General features: G+C 47.3%; 1 protein-coding gene across 1 annotated transcript in view; it reads left to right on the top strand.

Annotated features, from left to right (window-relative positions):
• The window catches only part of LOC139247614 (uncharacterized), a 98,466-nt gene extending 75,017 nt beyond the window's left edge, over nt 1-23,449 (top strand). Inside the window, exons 4-7 of the mRNA XM_070871687.1 lie at nt 1,691-2,032; nt 2,111-2,380; nt 17,861-17,970; nt 23,168-23,449. Coding sequence (XP_070727788.1) covers nt 1,691-2,032; nt 2,111-2,380; nt 17,861-17,970; nt 23,168-23,281 — 836 coding nt within the window. The 3' untranslated portion in view covers nt 23,282-23,449. The remainder of the gene's footprint in view (nt 1-1,690; nt 2,033-2,110; nt 2,381-17,860; nt 17,971-23,167) is intronic.
• Nucleotides 23,450-24,246: the final 797 nt, after the last annotated feature.

Below are 24,246 nucleotides of genomic sequence, written 5' to 3'. Positions count from 1 at the left end.
AGGTTCACCACTCTCTGGGTGAAGAAGTTTCTCCTCATCTCGGTCCTAAATGGTTACCCCTTATCCTTAGACTGTGTCCCCTGGTTCTGGACTTCCCCAACATTGGGAACATTCTTCCTGCATCTAACCTGTCCAGTCCTGTCAAAATTTTATATGTTTCTATGAGATCCCCCTCATTCTTTTAAATTCCAGTGAATATAAGCCTAGTTGATCCGATAAGATTACTGCACAAGAGATTACTCGAGAAGATTAAGGGGCGTGGAATTTGGAGGAGGATAGAAAACTGGATTAAAAGGAAGGTGAATAAAAAAGTAGGGGTTAAAGGCAGTTTATTTTTATTTGTTCCCAATGATGTGGGCGTCGCTGGCAAGGCCGGCATTTATTGGCCATTCCTAATTGCCCTCAAAGGTGGTGGTGAGCTGCCTTCTTGAACCGCTGCAGTCCGTGTGGTGAAGGTGTTCCCACAGTGCTGTTGGGGAGGGAGTTCCAGGATTTTGACCCAGCGATGATGAAGGAACGGCCGATATATTCCCATGTCGGGATGGTGTGTGACTGGGAGGGGAACGTTGAGGTGGTGGTGTTCCCATGTGCCTGCTGCCCTTATCCTTCTGGGAAGTAGAGGTCGCGGGTTTGGGAGGTGATTTTGGAGAAGCCTTGGCGAGTTTCTGCAGTGCATCTTGTAGATGGTACACACTGCAGCCACGGTGCGCCAGTGGTGGAGGGAGTGAATGTTTAACGTGGTGTATGGGGTGCCAATCAAGTGGGTGCTTTGTCCTGGATGGTGTCGAGCTTCTTGAGTGTTGTTGGAGCTGCATTGTTATGATTACTTCTTCATTAAGAAGGGAGAAGTGTAATAGAGCTCCACTTAGTGGACTACTGTGGTAATGCAACTTCTCATGCAAATTCAATACAAGCATCATGTGACAAGGTCACATAACAAGTTCCTGTCGAGCCATCTTGTGCATGTGTGTGTCTGTGATGTGGTAAGGCAGATATCACATTCACTATCACCTCTTTTACACTATCGCACAAGGCCAAATTACCCCCATGTTTTTGAAAGAAAGTATCGTGATTGCCCCTTGGACAATAAGGAAAGGTTTTCCAATTTTTCAATCTTGTCAACTGCCAAGTTGTATTGCAAAAGCAATTAAAATGACTCTGGGTTAGTCTTGCTGAGAAAATGTGAAGGCTTTAGTGGAAATAGTGAAAGAAATATCAGGAGAAAGAAAGAAAGTAACAAAGAAAGAATAGAAAAGGCACAGGTATAAAGTCTGTGCAGAATGTTCAATACAGAAGGAGACAGATGCTCACTGTGAATGAACCACTCCACTGAATACAAACTGAGTATCGTGAGCAGGTTATTGGTGAGTAAGGGCTGCTTGATAGCTCTGTTGACGACACCTTCCATCACTTTGCTGAAGATTGAGAGTAGACTGAAGGGGCGGTAATTGGCTGGATTGGATTTGTCCTGCTTTTTGATTGTAGGACATACCTGGGCAGTTTTCCACATTGCCGGGTAGATCCCAGTGTTGTAGCTGTACTGGGACAGCTTGGCGAGAGGCGTGGCTAGTTATGATAATCAAAACACAAAATAGTTTTATATAATTTTTGCCAATAATTATTCTGGCTTTTCTCTCTACCTTAGAAACTGTAAAATTCTAACACGTTGTTCTCTGTCTCTCTATCACAGATTTATATCAAGAGAGTTACACACTTTATCGGTCAGGCACAGATCGCAGTGAACTCGACCTGATTTGCTATTCTGTTACCTCTACTTACAATGCTGCTGCATGGACCTGGAGCTCACATCATCTTCCAAATCAGGAGAAAAAAATAGCAACTGCTTCGAAATCTCAGCCTATCGATGTGAACAGGACCGACTTTGGGAGTCGACTGGTGCCCACAGTGGGACATTTTAATGGCAGGACCTTCAGTGTGAGGATTGTCCCTGTACTGTTTGACGATGCAGGAGTTTACACATGTTCTCTGGGATCACGTAAATTTGTGACCATTAAACTAATCACAGTTAAAGGTAGGACACAGAATGTTGCTGGTGTTTTCAATGATAAAGTCATTGTGTAAAAGCTGAATGATTTTCCTGTTTCCACAGTCACAGCTGAACCATCTGATGCAGAGACTGAGGGAGACACCGTTACCCCGACCTGCTCTGTGTCTGATGTCACTGAACCAATGAGACTGGTTTGGATCAATAGTGACGGCAGAACTGTTGGAGAGAAAACATTGAATGGACGGAATGGGGAAGAGAAATCATTGCGACTGATTATTCAGAAAGCTGACAGAGGCAGAGGGAACTGGATATGTGCTGTGTTTTATCAAAACCGGCCCCAGGTTTTAGTCCCGTACTATCTGGAGCCCAGTGGTAAGTGACTCAGGGTTTGCTCTTTAATCTTATAATCTCCACAGGAAATTCTTAGCACTTATTGTTCTTGTTGCCTGGAGTAACCCCTCCTTTATATCCTGTATGTGAAGCTGTACAGTGATTCAGAGCCTCAGGAAATCTACCCTGAGATAACTCAGCACAGCCTGGGATCGAGCGAGGAACTTTCCTGGTCTGTGTGCCTCAACTACGCTCTTGGTAAACTCACTGAGACAGGACAAGCATTTAAGTTTGACAATCCAGTAGTACAGAAGTCATTTCTGTTGGTTTTCTGACACAGAATCAATCAGAATGCTCCGAAAAATCAGAGCAAATAATTCCCAGCTGCAAATATTGCAATTGGAAGTCTCCCCAAAGCCCATCTTGGAGAGCACGCCCATCAGGTACGTGTGCGATATCCTGTCAAAGGTCTTCTCCTGGTCCAAGCTGATTAAACAGGTGTCCACCCTCCTGTCCCGCACGTAGGCGATCGTATCCCTGAGTAGCGCGAGGCTATCAGAGATCTTCCTGCCGGGACAACGGAGGTCTGGTCCTGCAGACTTGACCCTGTTTGCGATGACCTTCTGCAGGATCTTGTAATCCACATTGAGCAGCGAAATGGGCCGCCAGTTTTTGATTTCCTCCCTCTCCCGCTTCTGCTTGTAGATGAGGGTGATGATGCCTTTCCTCATTGATGCTGACATACTACCGGCCAGAAGCATACCCCCGTACACTTCCAGCAGGTCTGGGCCCATCCAGTCCCACAGAGCCCAATACAACTCGACCGGTAAGCCGTCGCTTCCGGGAGTTTTACTCGTCGCGAGGGACCGGACGGCCTTTGTCAGCTTGTCCAGAGTTAGCGGGTGGTCCAGACTCTCCCGCTCGCTGTCGTCTAAGATCTCTGAGATAGACGACAGGAAAGACTGAGAGGCCGCGCGGTCTGTGGGCTTGACGTCGTACAGCCCGGCATAGAAGGATTTGCTGATTCTCAGCATGTCGGGCTGCGAAGACGTCACAGAGCCGTCTTCTTCCTTTAGGCTGGTGATCACAGAGCTCCCCCTGTGTACCTTTTGGAAGAAGAAACGTGAACACGTCTCATCCTGCTCGACGGAGCGGACTCTGGAGCGGAAGATGATTTTGGAGGACTCTGAGGCAAAGAGCGAGGCTTGCTGGCCCTTCACCTCTTGGAGTTCCTCCGCGACATCGACCCCCATCGTCTGCAATAGGAGCAGGTTTTGTATACTCTTCTGGAGTTGGGACAATTCCCTCTGTCTCCCTCTCGCCTCCTGAACACCTTTGAGGATGAAGAACCTCTTGATGTTTGTCTTGATTGTTTCCCACCAGTGCATCGGGGAATCGCAGAGGGGTTTTACAGTTCTCCAACTTTTGTAATCCCTCTTGAGTTCCTCAATGTTTTCCGGGGTCAACAGTTTCATGTTGAGCTTCCATATCCCCCTGTCAACTTTCTGGTCTTCCTGTGGGAGGCAGTCAGCCAGTAGGAGGCAGTGGTCAGAGAAGAACACCGGCGTGACGTATGTGGATCGACCTTGAGCGTGTGGGACACAAACAGGAAGTCTATTCTGGAATGGACGGACCCGTCTGGTCTCGACCAGGTGTATCTGAGCGGTGCTCCGTCTGCAGGGTTGCTGAAGACATCGCACAGCTTGGCATCTTTTACCGCGTCCATCAGGAGTCTGGACGTGGTGTCCAGTTTGCTGTCGGCTCTGCTGGATCGTCCAGCCACATCGATGGTACAGTTGGAGTCACTGCCCAGAACGACCGGTCTGGATGTCGCCAGCAGCAGTGGGAGCTGCTGGAGGAGGGCCAGTCGCTGGCTTCTGAGAGGTGAGGCATACACGTTAATTAGCCTCAGAGGAACATTTTTATACAATACATCTGCTACGAGGAGGCGGCCGCCCACCACCTCCTTAACTTCGGTGATGGTGAAGTGACCTCCCCGCAGCAGAATGCCCAGGCCGGAGGCCCGGCAATCGTTGCCTCCTGACCAGACGGATGGTCCATTGCGACCACTGCCGGTAACTGCTGAAGTGCGGCAGGCCACACTCCGGCAAGAACAGTAGGTCTGCCTTGACCTTGGCGAGGTACCCCAAGGTGGAAACACATCGCGTAGATGACTTAATGCTACGCACGTTAATGGATGCTATCTTTAAACCCATTTTTAAATTGGTGATTACAATCCAAACATTACATTTCAAACACGCAGTCCTTTGGCCCTGTGGCCTGTTCCCGTATACATAGGTTAACTTTAAACTTTTCTACTGCACCTTGGCTGAGATATGGGTTGTCCTCTGCCTTGGGGATGGTTTGACCAGAGGACACCAGCAGTGTGGACGGGGGACCTCCATGTTAACTGGGCTGCCCTTGCCTGGTGTTGGTTGTTCCTTGTGTGCATCCCCTGTGGTGTCGTCGCTCCCAGAGATCCGGAGCGGGGGTGCATCTGTCACTTCATCGCTCCCAGAGATCCGGAGCGGGGGGCATCTGTCACTTCATCGCTCCCAGAGATCCGGAGCGGGGGGGCATCTGTCACTTCATCGCTCCCAGAGATCCGGAGCGGGGGGTATTGGTGACATCACTGCTCCCAGGGTCCCGGAGCTGGACTGCGCTGGTCACATTGGTGTTTTGCCCCTTCTGCTGGTGGTAGTGGGGGCTTTTGCCTCGCCCTTCGTCATCGGGTGAGCTGCAGCCACTGCTGTCCGTCGTGGACAGTAGCTGTCTTTTGCCTCTCGTTTCTGCAGGAGGCCTCTTTTCCCTTGACTTGTGGGCCGCCTTCTTCTTCATCTTGATGAGCTGCCATTCCTGTTTTCCTTCTGCTCCTGCTCCCTCCTCTTCCATGGACTCGGTGTCTCGGGGGGAGTTTCACTGCTGGGTGCTAGTGTCTGGCGGCTTGCTGTGGCAGACTGCCCTTCCTCCTCTCGGTCAGTGTCGACTAGGGCAGTGGTTTGTTCGCACGGTGTGTTGGGAGGGAGGGCGGTGTCGGTCTCCTCTGGGGTGTTGCACTCCTCAGCTTTCTCCTCACGTGTCACCATGTTCTTTGCCGCCTGCGCAGAGCTGACATTGTGCTTGGGGCAGGCCTTGTACAGATCTCCAGCCTGACCACAAAGGTTGCAGCACTTGGTCTCCTTACAGTCCTTTGTCTGGTGGCCTTCCTTCTTGCAGTTGCAGCAGATGACAGTTGTGCAGCTTGCCACCACGTGGCCTGCCTTCCCGCAGGTCCGGCACACGTTGGGTTGTCCGGCGTACACCATGTAGCCCCGACTTCCTCCGATGGTGAAGCTGGAGGGAGGGTGCAGGATGGTTCCGCTGGCGTCCACTTTCATGGTGACCTGGATCTGGCGCTTGCTGGTCCAAATCCCGTGGAGGTCTTTCAGGTCGATGCTGTTTCCTGCCCCATCGACATACCTGGCGAGGAATGTCAGCACATCAATGACCGGGATGTGGGGGTTGTACATCTGCACTGTGATAGTGCGTCTTCTCTGCGACGGGAGGGTGAACAGTGGTTCCCAAGTCAGCATTGACCGCAGTGGTTCACTCACCTCCTTCAATCCCCTCAGGAACTTCAGGCATAGGGTGACGTTTCTGAAGGACACATCAAAGTAACCTCTCTTCGGGATGTCCTGCAAGGTGAAGATATCCGCGACTTTCATGCCGCATGTTCCAAGCAGGACTTTCTTCACGAAGAGGTCCCGGTGCATCGTTGTCTGTCCTTCCACTTTCTTCACCCTCACTCGGATGGTGTTTCGGACGCCCTGGTTCACCGCTCGGTTGGCCACCATCCATTTGCAGATTCCTCCTTTCAGCTTGTGTTTTGGCCGAAGCCTTCAATCTTTCGTGGTGCCAGTCCGGCACCTTGGCTGACCGTTGGTCGTTCGACGTGCAGATTTCTACAATTGGTGCTTGTCCCGAGCAAAAAGACCAGACCCAGCCAAACTGGAAAGATGAGTTTCTGCAATTAGTCAATTAGCATATGAATGGCCAATCCACAGAGAGTGCCACTGAGCAGCAACACTTCAAAGCACTCAGCTCCCAAAAGGGACTGCCTATGATGATGATCCCTCCTTTTTTTTAAATTTCAAAATGTACTTTATTGATATAAAAAGTGGCACAATACATTAGAGGCAGTTCAGTACATTTGGATGTGGTCAGTAATTCCATACAATACATTTGGATGCTGACGGCAGTTCAGTTCAATACATTTGCTTGCTTTACATTTCGAGGTACATTTCAGTACAATCCAGGATACATTGTAATACAGTCATCAAATTACTTTACTAGTGACACTATACGGTACACGGAATGGGTGAGGGTACAGTTACATTTCTTTGCAACATACATTACTAAACAGAACTTGCATTATACATGGCACAACACAGGTGTTTTCAGATCATGGTGCTCTATGTATACAACAAGTTTACAAGTACAGCCCGAGGGGAGTTTTATACTGATTCCAGCCCCTGGGTTTACCGTGGTGGAAGGACTTTAAACTGTGGCCCTTCCCCACCGTGCCTTTGCGGCGACTGCACCAATTGTTAGTGTGACCCTCAGCACGTACTCCTGGATCTTGGGTTGTGCCAGTCTGCAACACGCAGACGTGGACATCTCCTTGCTCTGGAAGACCAGCAAGTTTCGGGAAGACCAAAGTGCGTCTTTCACCGAGTTGATGGCTCTCCAGCAGCTGATGATGTCTGTCTCGGTGTGTGTCCCTGGGAACAGCCCGTAGAGCACAGAGTCCTGTGTTACGGAGCTGCTTGGGATGAACCTCGACAGCAACCACTGCATCTCCATCCAGACCTGCCTTGCAAAGGGGCAATCCCGAAGGAGATGGATGACAGTCTCGTCCGCACCACAGCCAACTCTGGGGCAGAGGGCCGTGTCTCTGAAACCCCGGCTGTGTATGAAGGATCTGACGGGTAGGGCCCTCCTCACCACCAACCAAGCTACACCTTGGTGCTTGTGTGAAAGCTCTGGCGATGAGACGTTCTGCCAGACGAGTTCGACAGTCTGCTCGGGCTTGTGCACTGTGAGATCAAAAGCAGGAAACTCAAGGCTGCAAATCCACTGGCCCTCCTTATAATGTATGTAAATGAGCTAATTTGGGAACTCCACAGGCAGATTGTGGGCAGGGACATTCCCGGGGATTAACGTTGGTCTGAAAATTAAACAACTTCTTCTGCATTTCACTATCAGAAACATTTACACTGGGAGTGTGGAATTGCTGAGTTTACTCTCAGTCAGTGAGCACTGGTTGGGAGGTCCCCCTCAGGTACAAATCTCTTCACCTGTGCTGCCTTCTGTAAGCAGATAGAGAAGAGACATTTTCTGGTATTTTGAGCAGAGACAGTGCCACCCTAGACCGAGCCTAACATCCACCGTTTGTGAGTCTGTGAACACGCAGTGTGCAGATATCTTGTGTTGGCAGTGTGCTCGGGTGTACAGTGTTTCTGTGTATTTGCAAAGTGGGTGAACAGTTGTCAGAGAGCTGTACATTTTCCCACCTTGATGCCCCATTAAACTTGCAGTGAAGTGCTGACTGCCTGTGTTGGAAGGTCAAATTGTAAAAGGAGGCAAAGTGTAAGCACAGTTACCATAGCAACCCTTGGGCGATTGGTGAATGTCTTCCTCCTCGGATCACGAAGCAGTGTGTAAGATGGGGGAGAGGAGGGAGCAGAGGAGCCACAGGCTGCCTAGATTTTGGTCAAAACGTTCCATTAACTCATTGCACAACAACAATAACACAACAACTTGTATTTATAGAGCGCCTTTAACGTAGTGAAACATCCCAAGGTGCTTCATAGGAATATTATGAGACAAATATTTGACACCGAGCTGCATAAGTAGAAATCACGGCAGGTGACCAGAAGCTTGGTCAGAGGTATGTTTTAAGAAGTGTTTTGAAGGAGGAAAGAGAGCTCGAGAGGCGGGGAGGTTTAGGCAGGGAGTTCCAGAGCTTGGGGTCTAGACAACAGAAGGCATGGCCACCAATGGTGGAGCGATTCTAATCAGGGCTGTTCAAGAGGGCAGAAATAGAGGAGCGCAGACATCTCGGGGGATGGGGGGGCGGGGGGTGAGGGGCTGGAGGAGATTACAGAGATAGGGAGGGGCGAGGCCATGGAGGGATTTGAAAACAAGGATGACAATTTTGAAACCGAGATGTTGCTTAACCGGGAGCCAATGTAGGTCAGCGAGCACAGAGGGTGATGGGTGAGTGGGACTTGGTGCGAGTTAGGACACGGGCAGTCGAGTTTAGGATCATCTCTAGTTTACGTAGGGTAGAATGTGAGAGGCCAGCCAAGAGTGCTTTGGAATAGTGAAGTGTCGAGGTAACAAAGGCAAGGATGAGGGTTTCAGCAGTGGTTATCATGGCCAACAGTGGATGCTGTGGGAAGGGAGGTCTGAAGAGGTAGTACAGTATGTGGTGGAGGAGGAGAGTTTGCAGGGGTCCAGCATGAACCTGGAGTGTTGGGGATATTTGGTCACAGGGCGATGCCATGAAAAGGTCCAGAATGTGCTGCCCACCCTCTGGAGGGTAAGAAAGCCCACCTAAAGTTCTGGAGTTTTTCTCTGCCCTGGTACATAGACAGACTAGATACCTGTGGAAAAGCAAAAACATAGATGAGGTTGAAAAAGGCAGCTGGTTGTTTCCAAATATAATGTTCCTTCCTTTTCCTAATCTACATGCTGTGTCTCGGTGACATCATGCACGGGGTCACTGCCCATGTGTTGAGGATATTGTGTATGGAGAAAGAGTCAGACTGAACACTGTGAGCTCAAAGTAAAGTGTGACCTTAGTCTTTTATTGCAGGTTTCCAGAGTGCCTCTCCAACCTGTGAAGCCTCCTTAAATACCTGTGCTCCCAAGGGATTGTGGGATCACTTAGGACTCCAGAGGATGAGCCCTCTGGTGGCTGTACAGCTTAATTACAAGTCCACATATAGAACAACAGCCCCCCCCGCAAAGTCAATAGTGTAACTATTTACAATGTGAGTCGATCTGGGGCCTTTCTTGCCCTGGTTGATCATCTCGGTGTGAAAGCTGGTGTTGCTGAATCATTTGTTGGGCCCTCGCTGGGCTGCTGTACAGCTGGCCTTGCTGGGCTGCCTGGTGTGTTGGACCCTGCTGGGCTGCTGTGCAGCTGGCCTTGCTGGTCTGCCTGGTGTGTTGGGCCCTCGCTGGGCTGCTGTGCAGCTGGCCTTGCTGGGCTGCCTGGTGTGTTGGACCCTGCTGGGCTGCTGTGCAGCTGGCCTTGCTGGGCTGCTGTGGATGATGGGTTCTGCTTCGTGGTCAACCGTGGTGCCGGTTGCCACTGGTGTGTATGTTGGGGGATCAAAAAAGGTAGGGTCCAAGGTGGGTTGCTCAGGGTAGCCCGTGAATCTGAGTTTGATTTGGTCCAAGTGTTTCCGGTGAATGAGTCCATTTGAAAGTTTGACCCGAAACACCCTGATCCCCTCTTTGGCCACGACAGTGCCAGGAAGCCACTTGGGACTTTGTCCATAATTTAATACAAATACAGCATCATTGATTTCAATCTCGCCTGACACATTTGCACTATCATGGTGTGCACTTTGTTGAAGCCGCCTGCTCTCCACCTGTTCATGTAGATCAGGGTGAACTAACGAGAGCCTTGTCTTAGGTGCTCTTTTCATGAGCATTTCAGCAGGTGGGATCCCAGTGAGTGAGTGGGGTCTCGTGCGGTAGCTAAGCAGGACTCGGGATAGGCGAGTCTGCAGTGAGCCTTCAGTTACCCTCTTCAAGCCTTGCTTGATGGTTTGCAATGCTCTCTCTGCCTGACCATTGGACGCTGGTTTAAACGGGACAGATGTGACATGTTTGATCCCGTTACAGGTCATGAATTCTTTGAACTCAGCACTGGTAAAACATGGCCCGTTGCCACTCACCAGGACATCAGGTAAGCCGTGAGTGGCAAACATGGCCCACAGGGTTTCAGTAGTGGCAGCGGACGTGCTAGTCAACATTATCTCACATTCAATCCACTTGGAGTACGCGTCAACAACCACAAGAAACATTTTACCCAAGAACGGGCCTGCATAGTCGACGTGTAGCCTCGACCACGGTTTGGAGGGCCAAGAGTATAAACTGAGCTGCGCCTCTCTGGGTACATTGCTTAACTGCGAGCATGTATTACATCTGTGAACGCAGGACTCTAAGTCCATATTGATACCGGGCCACCACACATGGGATCTGGCTATCGCTTTCATCATTCTGATGCCTGGGTGGGTACTGTGGAGGTCATTGATGAAAGTGTCTCTGCCCTTCTTGGGGACCACAACTCGATTGCCCCACAGAAGGCAGTCTGCCTGTGTAGACATTTCATCTTTGCGCTGCTGGAATGGCTTTATCTCTTCCTGCATTTCCACTGGGACACTGGACCAGCTCCCGTAAAGCGCACAGCTTTTGACTAGAGATAATAACGGGTCCTGGTTTGAACAGGTTTTGATCTGTCAGGCAGTGACAGGTGATTGCTCACTCTCAAATGTTTCCATAACCATGGCTAGATCTGTGGGCTGCACCATTTCCACCCCCGTGGTGGGCAATGGCAGCCTACTGAGAAACATAGAAACATAGAAAATAGGTGCAGGAGTAGGCCATTCGGCCCTTCTAGCCTGCACCGCCATTCAATGAGTTCATGGCTGAACATGCAACTTCAGTACCCCATTCCTGCTTTCTCGCCATACCCCTTGATCCCCCGAGTAGTAAGGATTTCATCTAACTCCTTTTTGAATATATTTAGTGAATTGGCCTCAACAACTTTCTGTGGTAGAGAATTCCATAGGTTCTCCACTCTCTGCGTGAAGAAGTTTCTCCTCATCTCAGTCCTAAATGGCTTACCCCTTATCCTTAGACTGTGTCCCCTGGTTCTGGACTTCCCCAACATTGGGAACATTCTTCCTGCATCTAACCTGTCTAAACCCATCAGAATTTTAAACGTTTCTATGAGGTCCCCTCTCATTCTTCTGAACTCCAGTGAATATAAGCCCAGTTGATCCAGTCTTTCTTGATAGGTCAGTCTCGCCATCCCGGGAATCAGTCTGGTGAACCTTCGCTGCACTCCCTCAACAGCAAGAATGTCCTTCCTCAAGTTAGGAGACCAAAACTGTACACAATACTCCAGGTGTGGCCTCACCAAGGCCCTGTACAACTGTAGCAACACCTCCCTGCCCCTGTACTCAAAGCCCCTCGCTATGAAGGCCAACATGCCATTTGCTTTCTTAACCGCCTGCTGTACCTGCATGCCAACCTTCAATGACTGATGTACCATGACACCCAGGTCTAGTTGCACCTCCCCTTTTCCTAATCTGTCACCATTCAGATAATAGTCTGTCTCTCTGTTTTTACCATCAAAGTGGATAACCTCACATTTATCCACATTATACTTCATCTGCCATGCATTTGCCCACTCACCTAACCTATCCAAGTCGCTCTGCAGCCTCACAGCATCCTCCTCGCAGCTCACACTGCCACCCAACTTAGTGTCATCCGCAAATTTGGAGATACTACATTTAATCCCCTCATCTAAATCATTAATGTACAGTGTAAACAGCTGGGGCCCCAGCACAGAACCTTGCGGCACCCCACTAGTCACTGCCTGCCATTCTGAAAAGTACCCATTTACTCCTACTCTTTGCTTCCTGTCTGACAACCAGTTCTCAATCCATGTCAGCACACTACCCCCAATCCCATGTGCTTTAACTTTGCACATTAATCTCTTGTGTGGGACCTTGTCGAAAGCCTTCTGAAAGTCCAAATATACCACATCAACTGGTTCTCCCTTGTCCACTCTACTGGAAACATCCTCAAAAAATTCCAGAAGATTTGTCAAGCATGATTTCCCTTTCACAAATCCATGCTGACTTGGACCTATCGTGTCACCTCTTTCCAAATGTGCTGCTATGACATCCTTAATAATTGATTCCGTCATTTTACCCATGACTGAGGTCAGGCTGACCGGTCTATAATTCCCTGCTTTCTCTCTCCCTCCTTTTTTAAAAAGTGGGGTTACATTGGCTACCCTCCACTCTACAGGAACTGATCCAGAGTCAATGGAATGTTGGAAAATGACTGTCAATGCATCCACTATTTCCAAGGCCACCTCCTTAAGTACTCTGGGATGCAGTCCATCAGGCCCTGGGGATTTATCGGCCTTCAATCCCATCAATTTCCCCAACACAATTTCCCGACTAATAAGGATTTCCCTCAGTTCCTCCTCCTTACTAGACCCTCTGACCCCTTTTATATCCGGAAGGTTGTTTGTGTCCTCCTTAGTGAATACCGAACCAAAGTACTTGTTCAATTGGTCTGCCATTTCTTTGTTCCCCGTTATGACTTCCCCTGATTCTGACTGCAGGGGACCTACGTTTGTCTTTACTAACCTTTTTCTTTTTACATATCTATAGAAACTTTTGCAATCGTTTTAATGTTTCCTGCAAGCTTCTTCTCGTACTCCATTTTCCCTGCCCTAATCAAACCCTTTGTCCTCCTCTGCTGAGTTCTAAATTTCTCCCAGTCCCCGGGATCGTTGCTATTTCTGCCCAATTTGTATGCCACTTCCTTGGCTTTAATACTATCCCTGATTTCCCTTGATAGCCACGGTTGAGCCACCTTCCCTTTTTTATTTTTACGCCAGACAGGAATGTAAAATTGTTGTAGTTCATCCATGCAGTCTCTAAATGTCTGCCATTGCCCATCCACAGTCAACCCCTTAAGTATCATTCGCCAATCTATCCTAGCCAATTCATGCCTCATACCTTCAAAGTTAGCCTTCTTTAAGTTCTGGACCATAGTCTCTGAATTAACTGTTTCATTCTCCATCCTAATGCAGAATTCCACCATATTATGGTCACTCTTCCCCAAAGGGCCTCGCACAATGCGATTGCTAATTAATCCTCTCTCATGACACAACACCCAGTCTAAGATGGCCTCCCCCCTAGTTGGTTTCTCGACATATTGGTCTAGAAAACCATCCCTTATGCACTCCAGAAAATCCTCCTCCACCGTATTGCTTCCAGTTTGGTTAGCCCAATCTATGTGCATATTAAAGTCACCCATTGTAACTGCTGCACCTTTATTGCATGCACCCCTAATTTCCTGTTTGATGCCCTCCCCAACATCACTACTACTGTTTGGAGGTCTGTACACAACTCCCACTAACGTCTTTTGCCCTTTGGTGTTCTGCAGCTCTACCCATATAGATTCCACATCATCCAAGCTAATGTCCTTCCTAACTATTGCATTAATCTCCTCTTTAACCAGCAATGCTACCCCACCTCCTTTTCCTTTTATTCTATCTTCCTGAATGTTGAATACCCCTGGATGTTGAGTTCCCAGCCCTGAACATCCTGGAGCCACGTCTCTGTAATCCCAATCACATCATATTTGTTAACATCTATTTGCACAGTTAATTCATCCACCTTATTATGGATACTCCTTGCATTAAGACACAAAGCCTTCAGGCTTGTTTTTTTAACACCCTTTGTCCTTTTAGAATTTTGCTGTACAGTGGCCCTTTTTGCCTTGGGTTTCTCTGCCCTCCACTTTTCCTCATCTCCTTTCTGTCTTTTGCTTTTGTCTCCTTTTTGTTTCCCTCTGTCTCCCTGCATTGGTTCCCATCCCCTTGCCATATTAGTTTAACTCCTCCCCAACAGCACTAGCAAACACTCCCCCTAGGACATTGGTTCCGGTCCTGCCCAGGTGTAGACCGTCCGGTTTGTACTGGTCCCACCTCCCCCAGAACCGGTTCCAATGCCCCAGGAATTTGAATCCCTCCCTGCTGTACCACTGCTCAAGCCACGTATTCATCTGTGCTATCCTGCGATTCCTACTCTGACTAGCACGTGGCACTGGTAGCAATCCTGAGATTACTACTTTTGAGGTTCTACTTTTTAATTTAGCTCCTAGCTCCTTAAATTCGTTTCGTAGGACCTCATCCCTTTTTTTTCCTATGTCGTTGGTACCAATGTGCACCACGACAACTGGCTGTTCTCCCTCCCTTTTTCGAATGTCCTGCACCCGCTCCGAGACATCCTTGACCCTTGCACCAGGAAGGCAACATACCATCCTGGAGTCTCGGTTGCGGCCGCAGAAACACCTATCTATTCCCCTTACAATTGAATCCCCTATCACTATTGCTCTCCCACTCTTTTTCCTGCCCTCCTGTGCAGCAGAGCCAGCCATGGTGCCATGAACTTGGCTGCTGCTGCCCTCCCCTGATGAGTCATCCCCCTCAACAGTATTCAAAGCAGTGTATCTGTTTTGCAGGGGGACGACCGCAGGGGACCCCTGCACTATCTTCCTTGCATTGCTCTTCCTGTTGGTCTTCCATTCCCTATCTGGCTGTGGACCCTTCTCCTGCGGTAAGACCAACTCGCTGCACGTGCTACTCACGTCATTCTCAGCATCGTGGATGCTCCAGAGTGAATCCACCCTCAGCTCCAATTCCGCAACGCGGTCTGTCAGGAGCTGGAGGCGGATACACTTCCCGCAGATGTAGTCGTCAGGGACACTGGAAATATCCCTGAGTTCCCACATGGTACAGGAGGAGCATATCACGTGACCGAGCTCTCCTGCCATGAATTAACCCTTAGATACACTTAAATTGGTGACAACACTGTTACAGGTTACTTCCTGAAATAAAAAAGATAAAGAAAAACTACTCACCAATCACCAGCCAATCACTTACCCCTTTGGCGGTGACGTCACCTTTTGATTCCTTTCTACTTCTTTTCTGCTTTTTCTCCCGGCTGGAGGTGCACAAGCCCCGCCTTTATAGGCCTCACCTCGACTCTCACCGACTGCCTGTGGAACACCCGCTGGGCCTTTATAGGCCTCACCTCGACTCCCGCCTCTCACCGACTGCCTGTGGAACACCCGCTGGGCCTTTATAGGCCTCACCTCGACTCCCGCCTCTCACCGACTGCCTGTGGAACACCCGCTGGGCCTTTATAGGCCTCACCACGCTGCTCCCGCCTCTCACCGACTGCTGCTCGGCGCAGTTTTCTGTGCCTGGCCTGTGGCGGATGGCGTAGTTGTATGCGGACAACGCGAGCGCCCATCTCTGGATGCGGGCCAATGCATTGGTATTTATCGCTTTACTCTTGGAAAATGGAAAGCAGCGAATGTAACGCCTCTGTTTAAAAAAGGGGGCAGACAAAAGGCAGGTAACTATAGGCCGGTTAGTTTAACATCTGTAGTGGGAAAATGCTTGAAGCTATCATGAAGGAAGAAATAGCGGGACATCTAGATAGGAATAGTGCAATCAAGCAGATACAACATGCAAAGGGGAAATCATGTTCAACTAATTTACTGGAATTCTTTGAGGATATAACGAGCATGGTGGATAGAGGTGTACCGATGGATGTGGTGTATTTAGATTTCCAAAAGGCATTCGATAAGTTGCCACACTAAAGGATACTGCAGAAGATAAAAGTACGCAGAGTTAGAGGAATTGTATTAGCATGGATAGAGAATTGGCTGGCTGACAGAAAGCAGAGAGTCGGGATAAATGGGTCCTTTTCGGGTTGGAAATCGGTGGTTAGTGGTGTGCCACAGGGATCGGTGCTGGGACCACAACTGTTTACAATATACATAGATGACCTGGAAGAGGGGACAGAGTGTAGTGTGACAAAATTTGCAGATGACACAAAGATTAGTGGGAAAGCGGGTTGTGTAGAGGACACAGAGAGGCTGCAAAGAGATTTAGATAGGTTACGCGAATGGGCTAAGGTTTGGCAGATGGAATACAATGTCGGAAAATGTGAGGTCATCCACCTTGGAAAAAAAACAGGAAAAGGGAATATTATTTGAATGGGGGAGAAATGACAACATGCTGCGGTGCAGACGGACCTGGGGGTCCTTGTGCATGAATCCCAAAAAGTTAGTTTGCAGGTGCAGCAGGTAATCAGGAAGGCGAATGGAATGTTGGCCTTCATTGTGAGAGGGATGGAGTACAAAAGCAGGGCGATCCTGCTGCAACTGTACAGGGTATTGGTAAGGCCGCACCTGGAGTACTGCGTGCAGTTTTGGTCACGTTACTTAAGGAAGGATATACTAGCTTTGGAGGGGGTACAGAGACGATTCACGAGGCTGATTCCGGAGATGAGGGGGTTACCTTATGATGATAGATTGAGTAGACTGGGTCTTTACTCGTTGGAGTTCAGAAGGATGAGGGGTGATCTTTCAGAAACATTTGAAATAATGAAAGGGATAGACAAGATAGAGGCAGAGAGGTTGTTTCCACTGGTCGGGGAGACTAGAACTAGGGGGCACAGCCTCAAAATACGGGGGAGCCAATTTAAAACCGAGTTGAGAAGGAATTTCTTCTCCCAGATGGTTGTGAATCTGTGGAATTCTCTGCCCAAGGAGCAGTTGAGCCTAGCTCATTGAATGTATTCAAGTCACAGATAGATAGATTTTTAACCAATAAGGGAATTAAGGGTTACGGGGAGCGGGCGGGTAAGTGGAGCTGAGTCCACGGCCAGATCAGCCATGATCTTGTTGAATGGCGGAGCAGGCTCGAGGGGCTAGATGGCCTACTCCTGTTCCTAATTCTTATGTTCTTATGTTCTTATGACAGTGTAGAAGGAGCTTTACTCTGTATCTAACCCGTGTTGTACTTGCCCTTGGAGTGTTTGATGGGACAGTGTAGAGGGAGCTTTACTCTGTATCTAACCCGTGCTGTACCTGCCCTGGGAGTGTTTGATGGGACAATGTAGAGGGAGCTTTACTCTGTATCTAACCCATGTTGTACTTGCCCTGGGAGTGTTTGATGGGACAGTGTAGAGGGAGCTTTACTCTGAATCTAACCCCATGCTGTAGCTGCCCTGGGAGTGTTTGATGGGAGAGTGTAGAGGGAGCTTTACTCTGTATCTAACCCGTGTTGTACTTGCCCTGGGAGTGTTTGATGGGACAGTGTAGAGGGAGCTTTACTCTGTATCTAACCCCGTGCTGTAGCTGCCCTGGGAGTGTTTGATGGGACAGTGTCGAGGGAACTTTACTTCCATAGATAAACATTGCAAGAACACACGGAACTTTAAAAACACGCATGATCGGACTGGTAGATATGAACAGTTCCAACAAAATTGCACCTTGTTACCGTGGGTGTTTTTTAGTGATGCCAGTTCCAGATCTGGGTCTGTCTGACACCTTGATGGTTAACGTCTACATCCAGTTGATGCCCGTTAATTCGCTCCCTTTTCCCTCAGAGCTGCTCACTTTAATTTAAAGCTATTGCACCCACTATAATCTGATGAAAATAGTCAAATCCAGACACATAAAATGGGACAAAAAGAAGACGTGGACTTGGTCTTGGTGGAAATATTTGGCCCTCTGGCTCCCAGTGTTTAAAGCTGAATGTTTTCACTTTCCACATCTTTTATAGAATGACTGACAGGAGTATTTAAATATTCAACGAGATGGAGAGTGAAACTGAAACTCTAACTTTGTCCTTCACAGTGAGAGTGAGACCACTTCCGACCATTTGGATGGTCACAGTTTCGGGCTACTTGTTGGTTAAACTGGGCATTGCTGTCGGACTCATTTCCTGCTTGAAGAGGATGAACAGAGTAAGAATTTCTTTTAGCTTTCCAGTAAATCAGGAATTAGTGCCGAGCTGTCACTTGACACGGATAAACTGATGTTCTTTGAACAGATATTATGTCACAAACTGTATTTTTAAATGTTATTTAAATATTGTACATTGTACTGAATTTAAAGAATCATTGATTGGCACATTTAAAGAAAGCAATTGTTCCAAATTCGCTAAATTCTTACAGCTTTGAATGTTTTTCCTGATTCAAACAGCACTAACTTCCCTGCTGCCACTTTCCACCAGGCTCTGAGGAAGGAATCAGGGAGATCTCGGAGGGCCATAGCTGGACAATGATCAATGCTCAAACTAGGGGCCCAATCTTTGACTATTTTTCATTTACTGTCACAAGTATTCCTCTTGGAAATTAGTAACTTGAAAGTTGTCAGGAACCAATAGTTGAACAGTTAAAGCACGACCTGTAAAAATTAAGATGAACTCAAAATACAAATGCTTGTTTGGCAATGAGTTTGATCATTTTAACGTTGCTGTTATTCCTGTTGCTGTGGCCTGGTGGCGCCAGAGAGCTGCAGGAGTGTTGGGGCATAGAAATGAATTTGTCGCTCTGTAAACCACTTCCTCTGTGGTAGGTTTGGTTCACCTGATTTACTCACGGTCAAATCTCAGTCCATTCAAAAGGAAAGTTTCTGTTTGGGAGAGCCCAGTTGGGGTAGTGTTCGAGGAAGGAGTGTTTCAGGGCTGTGTGCGAGGAATTGTAGAATGGGAACTGTTGGGGTGAGAGGCACAGCAATGTGGTAACTAGTGGAAGGTTTGAACTTACATGAAGGATGTGAGGTAACCTGTATTGTTCAGGATGTTTACATAGAATTCACAGAGAGAAACAGGCCATTCGGCCCAGCTGGTCCATGTCGGGGTTTATGCTCCACATGAGCCACCTCCCACCCAATTGACACATCCTTCTATTCCTTTCTCCCTCGTGTACTTATCTAGCCTCCCCTAAATTTAGTCTATACTATTCACCCCAACCTCTGTGTGTGTGTGTGAGCTCCAGCCTGGAATGTCAGAGAGATCTCTGAGAGCCGTACCTGATTATCAGTGAATAAAATTAAAATGGAAAATCAAAGGACATTGCTCACATTGAGTCCAATATTCTAGAATTCAAATTATTGTCATGGGGCATATAGGTACCAAGAATATAGGTAAAAAATGGGATGAGATCCTACGAGACGAATTTAGGGAGCTCGGAGCTAAATTAAAAAGTAGGACCTCAAAAGTAGTAATCTCAGGATAACTAATCACATGCTAGTCAGAGTAGGAATCGCAGGATAGCTCAGATGAATACGTGGCTTGAGGAGTGGTGCACAAGGGAGGGATTCAAATTCCTGGGACATTGGAACCAGTTCTGGGGGAGGTGGGACCAGTACAAACCGGACGGTCTGCACCTGGGCAAGACCGGAACCAATGTCCCAGGGGGAGTGTTTGCTAGTGCTGTTGGGGAGGAGTTAAACTAATATGGCAGGGGGATGGGAACCTATGTAGGGAGACAGAGGGAACTAGAATGGGGGCAGAAGCAAAAGATAGAAAGGAGAATTGTAAAAGTGGAGGGCAGGGAAACCTAAGGCAAAAAGCAAAAAGGGCCACATTACACCAAAATTCTAAAGGGGCAAAGTGTGTTAAAAAGACAAGCCTGAAGGCTCTGTGCCTCAATGCGAGGAGTATTCGGAATAAGGTGGACGAATTAACTGCGCAGATAGCAGTTAATGGGTATGATGTAATTGGCATCACGGAGACATGGCTCCAGGGTGACCAAGGCTAGGAACTCAACATCCAGGGGTATGCAACATTTAGGAAGGATAGACAGAAAGGAAAAGGAGGCGGGGTGGCAATGCTGGTTAAAGAGGAAATTAATGCAATTGTAAGGAAGGACATTAGCTTGGATGATGTGGAATCGGTATGGGTGGAGCTACGGAATAGCAAAGGGCAGAAAATGCTAGTGGGAGTTGTGTGCAGACCACCAAACAGTAGTAGTGAGGTTGGGGACAGCATCAAACAAGAAATTAGGGATGTATGCAATAAAGGTACAGCAGTTATCATGGGCGACTTTAATCTACATATTGATTGGGCTAACCAAACTGGTAGCAATGCGGTGGAGAAGGATTTCCTGGAGTGTATTAGGGATGGTTCTCTAGACCAATATCTCGAGGAACCAACGAGGGAGATGGCCCTCCCAGACTGGGTGATGTGTAATGAGAAAGGACTAATTAGCAATCTTGTTGTGCGAGGCCCCTTGGGGAAGAGTGACCATAATATGGTAGAATTCTTTATTAAGATGGAGAGTGACACATTTAATTCAGAAACTAAGGTCCTGAACTTAAGGAAAGGTAACTTCGATGGTTTGAGGCGTGAATTGGCTAGAATAGACTGGCAAATGATACGGTGGATAGTCAGTGGCAAACATTTAAAGATCACATGGATGAACTCCAGCAATTGTACATCCCTGTCTGGAGTAAAAATAAAAAGAGGACGGTTGCTCAACCGTGGCTAACAAGAGATATTAATGATAATGTTCAATCCAAGGAAGAGGTATATAAATTGGCCAGGAAAAGCAACAAACCTGAGGACTGGGAGAAATTTAGAATTCAGCAGAGGAGGACAAAGGATTTAATTAGGAGGGGGAAAATAGAATGTGAGAAGAAGCTTGCCGAGAACATAAAAACTGACTGCAAAAGCTTCTATAGATATGTGAAGAGAAAAAGATTAGTGAAGACAAATGTAGGTCCCTTGCAGTCATAATCAGGTGAATTTATAATGGGGAACAAAGAAATGGCAGACCAAGTCAACAAATTGGTTCTGTCTTCACTAAGGAAGACACAAATAACCTTCCGGAAATACTAGGGGACCGAGGGTCTAGTGAGAAGGAGGAACTGAAGGAAATCCTTATTAGGCGGGAAATTGTGTTAGGGAAATTGATGGGATTGAAGGCCGATAAATCCCCAGGGCCTGATAGTCTGCATCCCAGAGTACTTAAGGAAGTGGCCCTAGAAATAGTGGATACATTGGAGATCATTTTCCAACAGTCTATCGACTCTGAATCAGTTCCTATGGACTGGAGGGTAACTAATGTAACATCACTTTTTAAAAAGGGAGGGAGAGAGAAAGCGGGTAATTATAGACCGGTTAGTCTGACATCAGTAGTGGGGAAAATGTTGGAATCAGTTATTAAGGATGAAATAGCAGCGCATTTGGAAAGCAGTGACCGGATCCGCCCAAGTCAGCATGGATTTATGAAAGGGAAATCATGCTTGACAAATCTTCTGGAATTTTTAGAGGATATAACTAGTAGAGTGGACAAGGGAGAACCAGTGGATGTGGTGTATTTGGACTTTCAAAAGGCTTTTGACAAGGTCCCACACAAGAGATTGGTGTGCAAAATTAAAGCACATGGTATTGGGGGTAATGTACTGACATGGATAGAGAACTGATTGGCAGATAGGAAGCAGAGAGTCGGGATAAACGGGTCTTTTCAGAATGGCAGACAGTGACTAGTGGAGTGCCGCAGGGCTCAGTGCTGGGACCCCAGCTCTTTACAATATACATTAATGATTTGGATGAAGGAAATGAGTGTAATATCTCCAAGTTTGCAGATGACACTAAACTGGGTGAGCTGTGAGGAGGATGCTAAGAGGCTGCAGGGTGACTTGGACAGGTGAGGTGAGTGGGCAAATGCATGGCAGATGCAGTATAATGTGGATAAATGTGAGGTTATCCACTTGGGGGGCAAAAACGCGAAGACAGAATATTATCTGAATGGTGACAGATTAGGAAAAGGGGAGGTGCAATGAGACCTGGGTGTCATGGTACATCAGTCATTGAAAATTGGCATGTAGGTACAGCAGGCGGTGAAGAAGGCAAATGGTATGTTGGCCTTCATAGCTAGGGGATTTGAGTATAGGAGCATGGATGTCTTACTGCAGTTGTACAGGGCCTTAGTGAGGCCTCACCTGGAATATTGTGTTCAGTTTTGGTCTCCTAATCTGAGGAAGGACGTTCTTGAGATTGAGGCAGTGCAGCGAAAGTTCACCAGACAGATTCCTGGGATGGCTGGACTGACAAATGAGGAGAGACTGGATCAACTGGGCCTTTATACATTGGAGTTTAGAAGGATGAGTGGGGATCTCATAGAAACATATAAAATTCTGACAGGACTGGACAGGTTCGATGCAGGAAGAATGTTCCCGATGTTGGGGAAGTCCAGAACCAGGGGACACCGTCTTAGGATAAGGGGCAGGCCATTTAGGACTGAGATGAGGATAAACTTCTTCACTCAGAGAGTTGTTAACCTGTGGGATTCCCTACTGCAGAGACTCATTGAGACCAGTTCATTGGATATATTCAAGAGGGAGTTAGATGTGGCCCTTACGCCTAAAGGGATCAAGGGGTATGGAGAGAAAGCAGGAAAGGGGTACTGAGGGAATGATCAGCCATGATCTTATTGAATGGTGGTGCAGGCTCGAAGGGCCGAATGGCCTACTCCTGCACCTATTTTCTATGTTCATGTTTCTATGTTCATTTAATTTACTATCAAACATATTCCTCTTTGATATTGGAAGTTAATGACTTCCATGTTGTCAGAAACCAATATTATTTGAAAAGTAAGATTAAAAATGACAATAAATTGAACAGTATGACTGACTTTGTGAAAATGAATGATTCTGATAAACGTCACAGCAGATCACAGCTCAGGGAGGTAACAAAAGAGACAGGATCAGTAGCTTCAGGAGGAGACCATTGTTGTGTCAGAAGCAGAGTTATAAGTTCAACGAGGTAACTTTACTGGTGAGGTCAGTCAACCACAGGGAGAACCTCTTAGAAATGTGGTCACACTATGGCCATGACCTTTAACCTCAAAAGTATAAACTTATTTTACATTCATATATTCATAGTGGGAAAAATCTTCCACAATATCTTCTCTCAGTAACTGGAGTTAGTTTATCGTTTTAATCAGGTCTACTTCTTCCAATGACTGAACCTTTAATTGTTGAAATTATCTCAGTAACACTGAGCCAGTGATGTGTGGGCCATGTTCTGTTCTGTTCCCCATTCTGTAAAATTACTCCTCTATTCAACTTCCTCTTTATCCATCACTTCCAGTCCACTGTTTATTCTTGAAGCATAAACTCTTTATTTAAAGCACATTTCTTGTCTTTTGTCAGATATTGCACAGCGGGAGCCCACACAAGGCGACAGGAAATGAAACAGATGATGCACCAGAAGCTATCGCATTACAGACCCTGAACTCTGACCCTGATCTGGAGACCATAGAATGACTGGTACAGCATAGAAGGAGGCCATTCAGCCAGGGCCGGATTAACCCATTGGCTAAGAAGGCTATAGCCTTAGGCCCTCATTTTTTAGGCCCTCGACTTTAGGCCCTCATTTTTATACCATTAACCCTAAATCTTTATCACAAGGTTGGCGAAGCAATATCATATATAACTGCATAATTATATCTTCAGAGGTGCAAAATATTGTGTCCTTGTGGCTCAAAGTGTGTTTAAAATTCTGTGACAATCTGGAAACATGTTTAAATATCCAAAAATGATTCACCCAGAGAGTTATGTGCACTGTTCACAGGACCAGTGCTATAATATCAGGTCTGATCATTGTGAATCCTTACAAAAGGATGAAGTATTTTCATTTATCTTTTGAAAGTGGAAATGTCGACGACAAAGTCAAATGTGAAAAGTATTTAGTCGAGTAAGTATGTCCTCATAGATACCCCTCGATATCCCTCATAGATACCCCTAGATATCCCCCATAGATACCCCTAGATATCCCCCATAGATACCCCTAGATATCCCCCATAGATACCCCTAGATATCCCTCATAGATACCCCTAGATATCCCTCAGAGATACCCCTAGATATCCCCCATAGATACCCCTAGATATCCCCCATAGATACCCCTCGATATCCCTCATAGATACCCCTCGATATCCCCCATAGATACCCCTAGATATCCCCCATAGATACCCCTAGATATCCCCCATAGATACCCCTAGATATCCCCATAGATACCCCTAGATATCCCCATAGATACCCCTAGATATCCCCCATAGATACCCCTAGATATCCCCCATAGATACCCCTAGATATCCCCCATAGATACCCCTAGATATCCCCCATAGATACCCCTAGATATCCCCCATAGATACCCCTAGATATCCCCCATAGATACCCCTAGATATCCCCCATAGATACCCCTAGATATCCCCCATAGATACCCCTAGATA

Source organism: Pristiophorus japonicus, unplaced genomic scaffold, assembly GCF_044704955.1.
Source record: "Pristiophorus japonicus isolate sPriJap1 unplaced genomic scaffold, sPriJap1.hap1 HAP1_SCAFFOLD_275, whole genome shotgun sequence".
In the NCBI taxonomy this organism is placed as follows: domain Eukaryota; kingdom Metazoa; phylum Chordata; class Chondrichthyes; family Pristiophoridae; genus Pristiophorus; species Pristiophorus japonicus.
Note: the sequence above shows the minus strand (reverse complement) of the source record. Positions and strands in the feature narration are given on the sequence as shown.